This window comes from Eucalyptus grandis, chromosome 1 (genome assembly GCF_016545825.1).
Source record: "Eucalyptus grandis isolate ANBG69807.140 chromosome 1, ASM1654582v1, whole genome shotgun sequence".
Lineage (NCBI taxonomy): Eukaryota > Viridiplantae > Streptophyta > Magnoliopsida > Myrtales > Myrtaceae > Eucalyptus > Eucalyptus grandis.
The window spans coordinates 49,541,177-49,554,064 of record NC_052612.1 but is presented as its reverse complement, the minus strand read 5'-3'; the positions used below and the strand labels follow the sequence as shown (position 1 = coordinate 49,554,064).

Below are 12,888 nucleotides of genomic sequence, written 5' to 3'. Positions count from 1 at the left end.
TTGCATATTGAGTTAAAGTGTAAAAATTATGTTGAATAAATTAAAAGTTTAGTAAAAACATGGCATATTAAATCAAAATTCATGAAATACTTATGTCATTATTCATTTTTTTAACAAGGAATAATTTAGGAAAATAGCAAACTCGAGGGGCAACTTTGACCAAAAAAAGAATGGCAACTTCGAAATTTCCCCTCGGGAATTTTCTAACGTCCGCTTCTTGGATCCGATCGAAATGAGATAGGATTCGAGAGGGTTTGTCATTTACCGCAATTATTCAAAAGATGGCGTTCAAGACCAGAATGTCCTGTAGTCATTACTTATCGGCCGCTGAAGTCACTGGTGACATCACTGCAATTTAGACCGGGCCCATCTAATTTTGCTTGTGATCCGTAATTTTTCTTCAACTCTACAAACGATCCTACAAAATCCATAAGCTTAAATTTTTATTTTTGGTGAGTCAATTTTTATCTATATTTTCGTTTTTTTGCTTGCTACTTCGTAAGTATAATTATGAATGTGTGGAACGGTACAAATTTTAGTAACGTCGACTTTAGCTTGGCACTATATATTATCAATGTAAAATAAAATAAAATTATACAGTTAGCCTTATTGATGGCTAATGAAAGATTTGGTGGATAAAATCCTCAATTCTGAAGTGCATAAAATCGCTTGTGTAAATATTACTTTATACACTGTTAAAAAAATATTACTTTATACAAGGTTGCGTACGCTTTAATTTTTGTTAAATTTTTTGCCCCGTTTCTTTTTTTCCCCCTACAAAAAGAAAAGATATCTTCCTCTTCTGATAACGGACCCACCTAGGCAAGTGGACCAGGAACATTTATGGAGATGGGTGGTGTTCCAAATCCGCTCAGATTTGCCGTTTTATGCTGGGGATCAGAATCTTCGAGTTGTGCTCCTTGATCAATCAAATGAAAGCTCCTATTTTCTTTTATTTCGGACACATCTGGTTTTCTTTTACTTCCCTAAGTAGTAGTTCTGCAGGAAATCGGCACTTCGAGTGTATTGCTAATCACTCGTTCTGGTAGGGTATTAATTGCAACCGGTAAATGATGCTTTTCACTGTTCAGTTATTTTACTAGTCTTTGCTGTAAGAATTGCCTGACATTAATGTCCTCGACGAGGACATTGGCGAATTAGGTGAACAGAGTTGGTAACATTGAATTGATTTTGCTCAATAATGCGATTTGTGATGGTCCCGATGAATGGAGAATCTTGAGTTGATGCAACCTACTACTCTCGAGTGACTCCTTTCAACTGGACAAAACTTCGAGAATGTGGTAAAGATTTTAATTTCTACAACAAAAAGTACATTGGCATTGATTTTAGAATTACTACCACAAAAAAAATTAAATTCATATATTTGTAATAAATTTATTTCAAATTAATTTTTTCAAAAAAAAATCCAAACTTGAACATTTGTTATAAAATTACCATTGATTAGTTTTCATTAAATTAAATTAATTCAAACGATGCACCGTAATAAACAAAAGATAAAACCTAAAATTGGTTCATTTGTCAACTCCTACTCGTCGTCTAACTTAACAATTTGACAATAAAATTTAATAAAAATTAGCCGAAGATAAATTTATCTTAGGTGTACTAGTTTTAGGTTTTTGTGACATTAATCCTCGATTTATCCTTAAGTGGGCTTTAGGGGCCTATCCCCTCTCTTTTATTGGGCTGAGTATGTGCCATAGGCCCAAACTGAAATACCCTTGGGTGACGGGCGGACGTGCTCTGGGACAGACGCTTCCTCAGCGGCCTGAATTCTTGGCCTCGATCGACTCTGCATGATGGGCAGCCCGGCTCTCCAGCTTCAATGGAATGGAAGCTAGAATCGCGATTTCATGTCAATACGTTTGTTCGTGGCCCAGACGAGCAGATGATTAACAACAAAAATTTAGATCCGGTGAAAGTACTCTAACGTCTTCCCCAAAACTAAAACAAAAAATTAGGAGAGCGGGTGCGCACCGTGAACATAATTGAAAAGAAGGAACACAAATTTCTCCAAAAATGGAAAAGATTTGAGCCAGCGTCATCTGTCATGTCATCAGCCGGTATAACGTAGACTGTTTCTCGTAGTCCCAAGAAGAATGCTCTATGCTTGCTCCAAGATAAGATATCTCAAAATCTGAAAAAACGAAGGTTGAAATTTTAGTTCAGACTCGATTGCTTGAAATAGCATTCACTTTCTAGATACCACCTAGATGGCCTAGCGAGGCCCGAGAGCACCGGAGCGGTCTTGTATGATGGCTGTGCCACCGCATTGGAGCCCAACGACAACCGCCGAAAGAGAGGCGCGGAGTGGGCCAAATGACAGGGCGTTTTCGTTGTCAAGCTCCGTAGGACCACCGAACGTGTCCGCGCAACTTCGTAGGTGGGTGCGGATGGGCCAACGTGCCGGGAATAAACTCGGTAGCCATTCAAGCATCATGTGATGGAAACGTTGGTACGACGGAAGATTAACTAATGAAGGGAGGTGGTCCTTCCCGCGACGTTTGATCGGAAGTGTCCCACGTCCATGCATGTTGTGCATGTAATTTGTTTATAATTTGTACTTTTGTACCTCTTATTTTTTTTAGTAAAGAAAGTTGGATGACACTCTGGCTCTGGGTTCAATAAGTGTGGCAGATCTAAAAGTCAAAAGATTCAATCCAGAGCATTAAAACTTTATGTTCTGTAAAATGCCGTGGATGCGAGGTCAAGTCACGTGGAGTCCGAAATGTCGCTGACAGGGGGCAGGTTATTGAATAATATTCACGCAAAGGGTAAAGCATCGCTTTTAATTATGAAAACCTTTTTGATCCCACCGATCCCACCCAACGTGCCTCGAATTGTTAACACATCGAAAGATTTAATGTCGCTATAGCTAGAATATTAAGAAAACCAAATGAGTGTACCAAACAATATATGGAGGTTAAAAAGAGTGGGGCATGGAGAAATTACAATGAATGATAAAATAATAAAGAGTATAAAAAAAATCACAAATTTGTTACATTAGTATCAATTCGGTTCTAAACCTTTTAATTGGATCAATTTTGCGAGACACCATTTCTTAAATATAGCCGCCATGGAAAATGAATTTACTTTGGTACCAATAAAGCTTCTCCATATGGTAAGCTTCAATTATTCTAGGAATTTGCATTACATCCTACATGACTCTCAATTTATCATCTCATCCTTAAGAGATTTTCTATTTTCCTTTTTCAACAATGAAGAAACTCACGTTATGTAAACCCAAACCTATGAAGTGTCCTATTAATTATGTTGGTAATTTGATGAAAAAAAAAGTACTTGTTCAATTTCACGAGTGATAGAAAAATATATTCAATGAAAAACCCAAGATGTTAGGTCTCCCTAATCAGTCTGATTGCATTTCTACTTAAGTTTGACACGTTTCTCATCCACTCGTGTATTTAAATGAATTAGGAAGCCCTAGTACATGCATTGCTCTCCACTGGGCTGTCAGTCGATTAGAAAACTAAGGAGAGTTAGGAAGCATGTGCGAGACCGGCCATGTGCAATTTTCACTCATTTAGGAAGCAACTTGGCCTGAGGTTGACCGTGAATGGGGCATGCAAATGCAATCATGAAATCATCACTTCCTCTTGACATGCGCTCTTAAATGCTCTACCGCAGGACTGCACCATACATTTGCGTAAAAGTTGAAAGGCATAGACCGAGAGTTAGAGGACGGTTTGGCCCACTTCTGATTGGATCATCACATGGGATGCAACTCTGTTACCATCCATAAAAGTACGCATGTCTGTCATGCACCGTCGGCTAACGACAAACTCTCTCCACAGGCGGCCTTATCCACCCTTCTTGGTAAGAAAGCCGCTCTTTTGGGAGAGATTTTCGTTTCCCGCCTGTGACAAAGAGCTGCTTTTCCGAGAAAGTGAAGAGAATTAAAGGATGCATGCCTTGATATATACTTAAAGCTTGTAGCAAGTTTGTAGACTGTTTATTTAACTTTAGTCAAGTCTTTAATCATATCCCCATTCACAAGCAGCATGGCCTAGCCTTACCCCCACAGAAGAAAAAGAAAAGGAAAAAGAAAAAGAGAGCAGGATGGAGCGCTTTATAAAATTCTGTAAAGTGCAGTTGCCCACATTGTAACAACTAACGACCATTCCATAATGACATGATCATTAAAGAGCTGCTACTTCACTGGCAGATTCCACGCTCCACCTGTTTAGGTTGGTGCCTCGCTTTAAATGAGGACCCAGGAATTTCTTTTCCTTGCTATTAGCACTAGCAGATGCAATTTGGCGGACTCGGATCCGTAGCATTAGTAGGCTTGTAGCGGCCGACTCATCTACCCAGCACATAAAATTATACTCTTGAATGACACAGCAAAACCTTCGTAGTGGAATCAGAAATTGAATATATTAACAACACACTATTTCTTTATCGTGACCCGAAATAGATGCTTTGCTGTGTTATCTGACAAGGCAGCTCGAAAAGAGAAGAGAGTGGGAACATGGCCATGAAAGTGTGGGACCAGGACTTGAGCATAACAGCAAAATCGAACTCATATCTGGCAAATTGCTGTACTGAATTCTTTTGGATGGTTTACGTGTTCCTGTGGAGCTACGGATGAGAAGCTTCTTCATTTGTTTTTAGGCAAGGTATCTTTTCGCCTTTAGCCGGGTCATCATTGACTGTCCTTCATTCCAAAACTCTCTCCAGCTCGAGTCTTCCCAATCCACTGCGTAGCAGAAATTGAGTTCAACCGAGCCAGAGGGGAAGCCCTTACTCAAGTCTCAGGTTGCACTTCCTCTCCTCTCAGTTGGAGAGAAACAAGATACATTCTTTCCTTTCGCTCTTAATGACGGAATATTTCGGTTGCTTCTGACAAGAAGAGCATTTGCTGCTTCCTTTTGTAGCACGGCAATGACAGTGGCCCTCCTACGGAACTCTATTGAGAGTCAGTAAAGTGGGGAGGTACGAACAATGTTCAAGTCAGGAAGATGGAGAAGCGACAAGAACAAGATCAAAGCAGTCTTCAAGTTGCAGTTTCAGGCAACTCAGGTATTTTTAACTCAGAAAATCAACATCTTTAGACTGGAATTGATGTTCCGAAGCTGAAAGCAGTAACTCTGGCAATTTAGAAACTGGGCAATTGAGATCATCGGATCTGGAAACTGGTGAAATGTTTACTGTTGCGATGGGAAGTAGACAGTTTTCACAATTTATACATTTGGATCTAATTTGCAATTTCACATTCATCACCAGGTTCCCAAGTCAAAGAAATCTACCTTAACAATATCTCTGGTACCTGACGGTGTCAGCAAGCCGACAGTGAAGCTAGAGAAAGCTGCTGTACAGGATGGGATCTGTTCTTGGGAGAATCCTGTATATGAAACAGTGAAGCTCATCAGAGAGTCAAAAACAGGGAAGGTCAAAGAGAAAATATACCACTTCATTGTTTCAGCGGTGAGGAAAAGCCACATTCATCTGTTCTATTGTCAACTGTGATCTTGTCAACAAATGCTGAGGCTTAAACAATTTTCTTTGTTTCGCCCAGGGATCATCAAAGGCAGGATGTCTTGGAGAAGCTTCAATTGATTTTGCAGATTTTGCAGCAGAAAATGAACCGTACACTCTCTCTCTGCCACTGAAGTTTGCAAACTCCGGAGCAGTTTTACATGTGAGCTCTGTGTTTGTGTGTGTGTGTGTGTGTGTTATGCTTGTTGACAAGTTGGGAAATGTTTGGCCACTAGATTCCATTTTAATTTTGCCTGCATGGAGTATGTTATCAATCTCAGATCACAAGAACTTGAAAAGGCATCTATTTATCTAACCAAAAGCAATTTGCTCGAATAGGTGACAATCCAGAAGGTGGAGGGTTCAGACCAAAGGTAAATTGTAGTATTATCTGTCAATATTTCTTGATCATTCCAAAGCTATTTCTTTTCCTTCTCACGAAATAAATTGTGAAATCATCCACCATCCTCAGAGAAATTGAAGATCCATTATCTTCCCATGAGGGATCCCTGAAGAACCAACTGAGCATTCTCAGTGCAGAAGATGAGGACCAGCATAATTATTTCGAAGTAAGGTGTTCTCATCTTTAACTGCAATCTTGGCCCTTTAAGATTTCACAATGAGGAAATTTCAGGATCTTGAAAATGCCAACCATTTCTAGGTTTTTGCAGAACCTAAATTTGATTTTTGACTGCATTTCTAGGATGCGTACTTAGATGAAAGCATGCCACCTCTCGTATCATATCCCGAGCCAAATGCTGGAAAGCTTGAAACTAAAAATAGGAGCATCCCTCAGGAACCTCCTATTAGACAAAGTTCGATGCCTCCGAGAAAAACAGCTGGTTCAGGGGCAGCATCAAACAATAAACATAGACGGTCCATTACAGAGTGGTCTCTAGGTTCAGCTTCCGATGGAAGCTTAACCGATTCTTTAAATAACGCTGATGAGCAATTAAGAACAGACAGGCTTCATAAAGAATCTTCGGATGCAACAATTGAAAAACTCAGGAACGAAATTGATAGCTTAACAAGGCAGTCCACACTATCAGAACTGGAGTTACAATCTCTGAGGAAACAGATTGCGAAAGAGACCAAACGGGGGCAAAGTTTATCTACCCAAATTTCAAGCCTCGAGGAGGAGAAAGATGCACTCCAAATGGAATGTGAACAACTCAGGTCTCGCCGGATAGATACCAAAGAGGCAGAAACTCTTGGCAAACTACAGCTTGAATACGAGGAGACAAAAGCCCAACTACAAGCATTAAGACAAGAACTTGATCGTGAAAAAGACTTGAATGTTGATCTCCGGTTGCAGCTGCATGAAACTCAAGATTCTAACTCTGAGTTAGTTCTAGCTGTAAGAGATCTTGATCAGGCGTCAAAGGATAAAAATGCAGAGATATCTCATCTTACTAGCAAGATCAAAGAGAATCTTGAAGAGTCTCAGGAATGCGATGGATGGCCAAAACGTCGCATGAAGCGAAGTGATGCAATTGAAGTGGACTTGCTGAAGCGAAAGATGGAAGACCAGCATGGTGAGATAGATTCGTACAAGAAACAGAATGAAGAACTGGAGACACGTTTAGAGCAGCTAACCTTGGACTATGAGATCTTAAAACAGGAAAATCACCATATAACTACCAAGCTGGAAGAACGGTGTCTACAAGAAGAGATGAATGAACAGGTTGAGCGCTCAGAGTCTTCAGCTCATATCAGAGAACTTGAGGCACAGATAGAAAAATTAGAATCCGTGGTCAAGAGGCAGGCGCAAGAACTTTCCGAGTCATTGCTTTCCATTAATGCACTGGAAAGCCAAGTTAAACATTTTGAGAAAGAAATAGACAAGCAAGCTCAAGGGTTTGAACAAGATTTAGAAGCCATGACACAAGCCAAAGTTGAGTTGGAGCACAGGGCAATACGAGCAGAGGAGGCATTGAGGAAGACCAGGTGGAATAACGCCGTTGCTGCTGAAAGACTTCAGGAGGAATTCAAAAGGCTTTCAGTAGAAATGACATCTAAACTTGATGAGCATGAGAAGCTGGCAGTTAAAGCAGTGAATGAAGCCAGTGAACTCCGCCAGCAAAAAGAAAATTTGGAAGAGATGCTTCAGAAAGCCAATGAAGAGTTACGACTGAGAAACGATCAATATGAAGTAAAAGTACAAGAGCTTTGCACTCAACTTGTCCTGAGAGCAACAGAAATGGAGCATATTAAAATGGAGCTCAACAACAAATCCAAGCTACTTGAATATGTGCAAAATAATGACGAACAAAAACACGAGGCTTCCTCGAAGGAGATGGAAACTCTCAAATCCGAAATAGAGAGACTCAGAAAGGAGAAGGATGACATCAAAGCAGAATACCTCACAGCTGAGAGATCCTTGAAGGAAGAGAAGGGAAAGATGATTGCAAGCATGCAGTCCAAGCTGGAAAACCTCACAGCTCAACAACAAAATCTAAAGCACATCTTGCAGAAAGAACAGAAGGAGAAACAGAGTCTGACGAAGCAGCTTCTTGAACTACAAAGAGAATTAACAAGGATAGAAGAGCAAATCACCAAAGGAACTGATACATTTGCCAGCAACTGTATTCAAGCTGCATCCATAGATAGAAACACAACTCCATGCAATTACCAATCGACTGCACTTTGCATTCCTGAAATGCTTGCCAGCTTAAGTGAGATATTGGTATCACTTAAGGTAATACTTTAACCTTTAGCAGTCGTGTATATGATTGAATATCCTCTTCTTATTCGTTCAGATATTTATTCAAGCAGTATCACAAATTCCGGATGCACAGACAGTTATCAAACAAGAGTCAGCCACCTCTATTTGATCATAAATTCGTACCCACAATGTTTTCCTTTTGGCCTAAGTGCCCATAACATATTAAATTTACATCAAACGTGCGCTACTTCTTTTTACGTATAAGTTAGGTCATCATCTTTCCCTTGTTTTGTGTCTATGTTTGACGGTTCACTATGTCTGACAGAACCAAATCAAACTTAAGGACAAGGGAGCAGAAAAACCGGCTTGGCTAAGAGATGCGGAGAACCTCAGAAACATCATTGAAGAACTATGCAAAAGCATGGAACAGCTAGAGGTTCGTCACTTATCTGTTGAAATCTCAATCGTGAATCACCATACAATCCTTTTTTTTAGGCAATGAATCCGAGCCTTTTTCCGCTTTTCAGAGGTGTAAGGACTTTGGTTCAGTTGGCACCTAGAAAAAGGAAAAGAAAATTAATATTAAGAGAAGTGTTCTTTCAAGAGGGGGGTTGGGGAGTGCCTTTCAAATATTCTGTGCAGTTGTTGTTATGGGACATCTGTTAACCTACCTTAATGAGACTAGCACACAGATTCCGGTCCTTGGCATCATAATTATGATCAATTTCTTTGACCCAAAAACTATTGCAATCTAAATTGTCCCATATATCTTTACTAGATTCATCTATATAACAGCCTGTAACATCATCCCCATTTGTATGAATGCTTCCATACCATTTCACCTAAATGAAGAATTACAAGTCGATATCTCGTGATTTACTTCATAGGATGTGAAACATGCTGGTAGAAGCAGTCGAAGCCATCGGAAGTCAGGGGAAGTTGATAAAGCACAGCACATCAATGGGAACCCCATCGTCCGAAGTGAAGATAACTGTGACGTCTTGCGTGCTGAGCTGGCAGTGCTAACCGAAAGGAACAAATCAATGGAGCAAGAATTAAAGGATATGGAAGAAAGGTACTCGGAGATAAGTCTCCGATTTGCTGAGGTAGAAGGGGAAAGGCAACAACTTGTGATGACCGTCCGCAACCTCAAAAATAGTAGGAAACAATAGAGCAAGAATGTCAAAAATTGAGGAAGAACAATGCAGGTAGACAGCAGAGCCCGCGTGAAGCTGTCGACACTGAGTGAGAAAAACACGAAGTCGGGTCAGGAATCGAATCCTACACAACGGTCAGATATTCTTACGAGAAAAGGATCTCTTGCTCTTCTCGTCTCAGATCACTGGCATATCAAGAAGCAGCAGATGCAGTTGATCTATGCAGGCGATTGATTGTACATTACATTCATGATTGCGGCAATTCTAATACCTGGGGCAATGTTCGCCTACGATAATGCTGTCTTCTTTAACGGGTACTTCCTTTCAGAGAGTTCCAGCATGGTGTGATACCTAGAGTCATTACTGCTCAAAGCATTGCGAAAGAGAAGAAATATAACAATTAGGATGTAACTGGGACCATCACAGCGATACAAAATCATAATTGGCTAGAGCAAGACGCGGACCGGACCGGACCAGACCAGTAGCAACACCAGTATCCGGAATAAGGACCGCTGAAGGACCTCCCACAAAACTCCTAATCAGCAGCTTGGTCAACCGAGAAAGCCTCAATCGGATCGATACACGTCCGCACAACAGAACTGGCTAGTTAAATTTCGGCCGTCCTAAAGCAAAATTCTAACCTCTGCAGTTCCAGACAGAAAGATACCGCCCACTAGCCGCGTCCTCTCCCGAAACTATACCAGATTCCTTCTGAGAACCAAACCCCTAACATCTCACTAGCGGTCGAGTACCGTGATGCGTGTGATTCGGTGATCGGTTTGTGAATATAGAAAGCTAGCGATGATGGAAATTCACTTGCCCACTTTGACCGCGAAGTGATGGCCCGTCGTGGAACCTCCATTTCCGATCGCCGTAACAGAAAAATCACGCCGGAAACCTCGAGAGAGTGCGGTGTCTCGACCATACCCATTGTATTGAGAGAGTGATCATCTTCCCTGTTCTGCATATCAAGTTTTTCAGAGAGGATTTCAGGGGGAGGAATTCGAATTTGGCGCGAACTCCATATAAGCAGAATTCTATGATACTACCCCCAAAAATGTAATAATTTTTTCATGCTTGTAAATTTCAGTTATCAGTAAGTGTTAAAAATTAACACCGTTACTTTCACGACACATCTATCTCAAATTAATTTTCTTCTAAAAAATTCTTAAATGGGTGCCTTTATCTTAATCTATTCTCCATTAGGATACTATCCATACATAGGTGTCACCGCAAATGGCAGAGAAGGTCCTTTTGTAAAAAATAAGAGATCGATAATTTAGAAAAACAAAATAAGCGCCGATGATTGACTCAAAAAAGTCAGTAACTCAAAATTCATAGGGAACTTGATTGGATAAAAGTTGGTTATCATTCGAAATAAGGTTGGTAATTTTTTAGAAGTTGGTAAATTTACTAGGTTTGCAAGGAAGGCAATTGGTTTTTAAAATATCTTTTTAAAATAAATATTAGTAAGCAGCTTAAATCATATTAATGGGAGAAAAGCCGATAAGTCATACAATGTAAGATCGGTAAATCTATATGAAAGTCAATAAATTAAATAGTTATGTAAAAGAGACAAATAAAAATAGGTTGACGACGAAAGTTGATAAATTATAGAACTGCATAAACACTAATAAGTAACTCCATGAGTTGTGAGACATTCAAAGAAAAATTGCTAAAATTAGGTTGTTCTTAAGAAAAGACAAATTAAAGATTAAAAAAGAAAAGTTGATAACTAGTCGAGTGTAAAAGAAGACTTATTAATCTTATAAAAGTATCAAAGAACTAACAATAAGTCACTAGAAATTAGGTAAATTGTAATTTTTTCATTAATAATTTTGATATTTATACTCTTTTAGAAATTTTTTCACATGGATATATATATTTTAAAGTTGAAAAGTAGATCAAGGTTGGACCTAAGCAAGTCTTTAAAAAAAAATCATCTAAATTATCGTCTAGATCTCAAGATCACCTGAATGTAAAATAAGGATAATGTATTATTGAGTATATGGCAAGAAAAAAAATACTTTACAAATTAGGAACATAGGATGTGTAATTACCGGCACATTAAAAGAAGGAAGCATCTATGGAGCTTGCCATCCTTGCATATCAAATGAACAGGCCACGGAGGTCTCTGTAAGGATTTTGGCTCATCTTTTGTGGTGAGGTAAAGGTTAAAGCAGAAGCTAGATCGAGACGGAGTTACAATTCTTGAGTCCCTCTGACTTGTAGCCCAACCTAACAAAACTGGTCCAAGAAAAAAGCCCATTACCTAAGCCTATGATAGAAATAGATGTAAATCACCTTTTGCCTTCGCCGTACGTTTCCAATTTGACCAAGGCTCTCCCCCCCATCTTTTAGCGAATTGCATACTTGATTTCGAGTTCCGAAATGAGTTAGATCATACAAGAGAAATATCATGGTCCGCATGTGATTCACCGAAAAAGTGAAATACCTTTCAAGCTCATGACATAATCGAATCGACAAAGGTTTTTGTTGATTCTCGAATGGAAAATATAAATGACGAGAATTTAAAAGTAAAAACATAAGGAACAATTGTTGTTATCGATGTAAATGGTACTAAAAATGTAAAACACATTCCAACTAAAATAATATGCATCCTTGGATAAATTGGCAATCCTTTGTATAAATCACAATTCAAAATTTACACATGCAACTTATATAAATGGTTACTAAGAAAATAAACATACTCTACATGGCTCATATTATTCAACAACACTTATCTACAATACAAATAGTTACAACATATGAAATTATCAATTTCACAACTATGACAATCACGTCGATTCCATTATTCTTAACAGTTTATATTGATTCTATTACTTTTGACAATCACATCTTGAGTTCTTTCCCGTTAACTAAATTAGTCTCCAACATTTATCTACTTCTTTGCTCCAACGATTAAGTTGCTACTTCTTGACAACCTCAAATAATCAGAAACGTGTCTCCTTATTAATAGAATGTACTTTACTGACCAATTACTTAACCACTTTCTATCTCTTTCATCATTCTGGCGAACGCTTGTTGATCAAGTTGGCCGATTACAACACTTGAATATTTCTGGGTGTCGATGACGATGACTATAAACAATTGCCATAGCGAGGTCAACGTTTAGATTCGATTTACCATTCCAAACGTGGAAATGGTTTGCTTTGGACTTTTTACCAATCGTGGTGCATTATTACTAAAGAAGTTGTTCGAAGTGTCGGCAGAGTGCTTCGTTCGTGATGTATTTTCCTTTTTTGTCGAACTTGGTTCGTGATGTAGACAGGCTTGATTATTGGTCTCTCTCGGACAGATCCCTCGCTACGTGGACTCGTGCTTGCACCGTCGGTTTGCTAAAGCGGGACCCACCACAGCGCGGCCGACGGCACCATTGCCGGAGAAGTTAATGAACTCCGATCGTCATCTACGCGAGCATAGACCACGTCGATAGTGGTTATCCACTCTGCTTCCTTACTCGAACAGTCGAGCCACGTCCCTCTCGCCACGCGTCGCCGAGCCACGCCACACGCGTCGGGCCCCTGCGTG

General features: G+C 39.6%; 1 protein-coding gene across 2 annotated transcripts; it reads left to right on the top strand.

The window, feature by feature from the left end:
* The first annotated feature begins 4,431 nt into the window (after positions 1–4,431).
* On the top strand, positions 4,432–9,747 carry LOC104448834 (unconventional myosin-XVIIIa). Of its 2 annotated transcripts, XM_010062750.3 has the most exons (9): positions 4,432–4,794; positions 4,914–5,058; positions 5,263–5,463; positions 5,555–5,677; positions 5,854–5,888; positions 5,987–6,083; positions 6,218–8,212; positions 8,505–8,615; positions 9,067–9,747. In XM_010062750.3, the coding sequence occupies exons 2-9, from the start codon at positions 4,981–4,983 to the stop codon at positions 9,349–9,351; spliced, it is 2,925 nt and encodes a 974-aa protein (XP_010061052.2). In that variant the 5' UTR covers positions 4,432–4,794; positions 4,914–4,980; the 3' UTR covers positions 9,352–9,747. The 2 variants fall into 2 exon arrangements, with proteins under 2 accessions (XP_010061052.2, XP_018715947.2); XM_018860402.2 differs by lacking the exon at positions 4,432–4,794 and having other exon boundaries at positions 4,808–5,058.
* Positions 9,748–12,888: the final 3,141 nt, after the last annotated feature.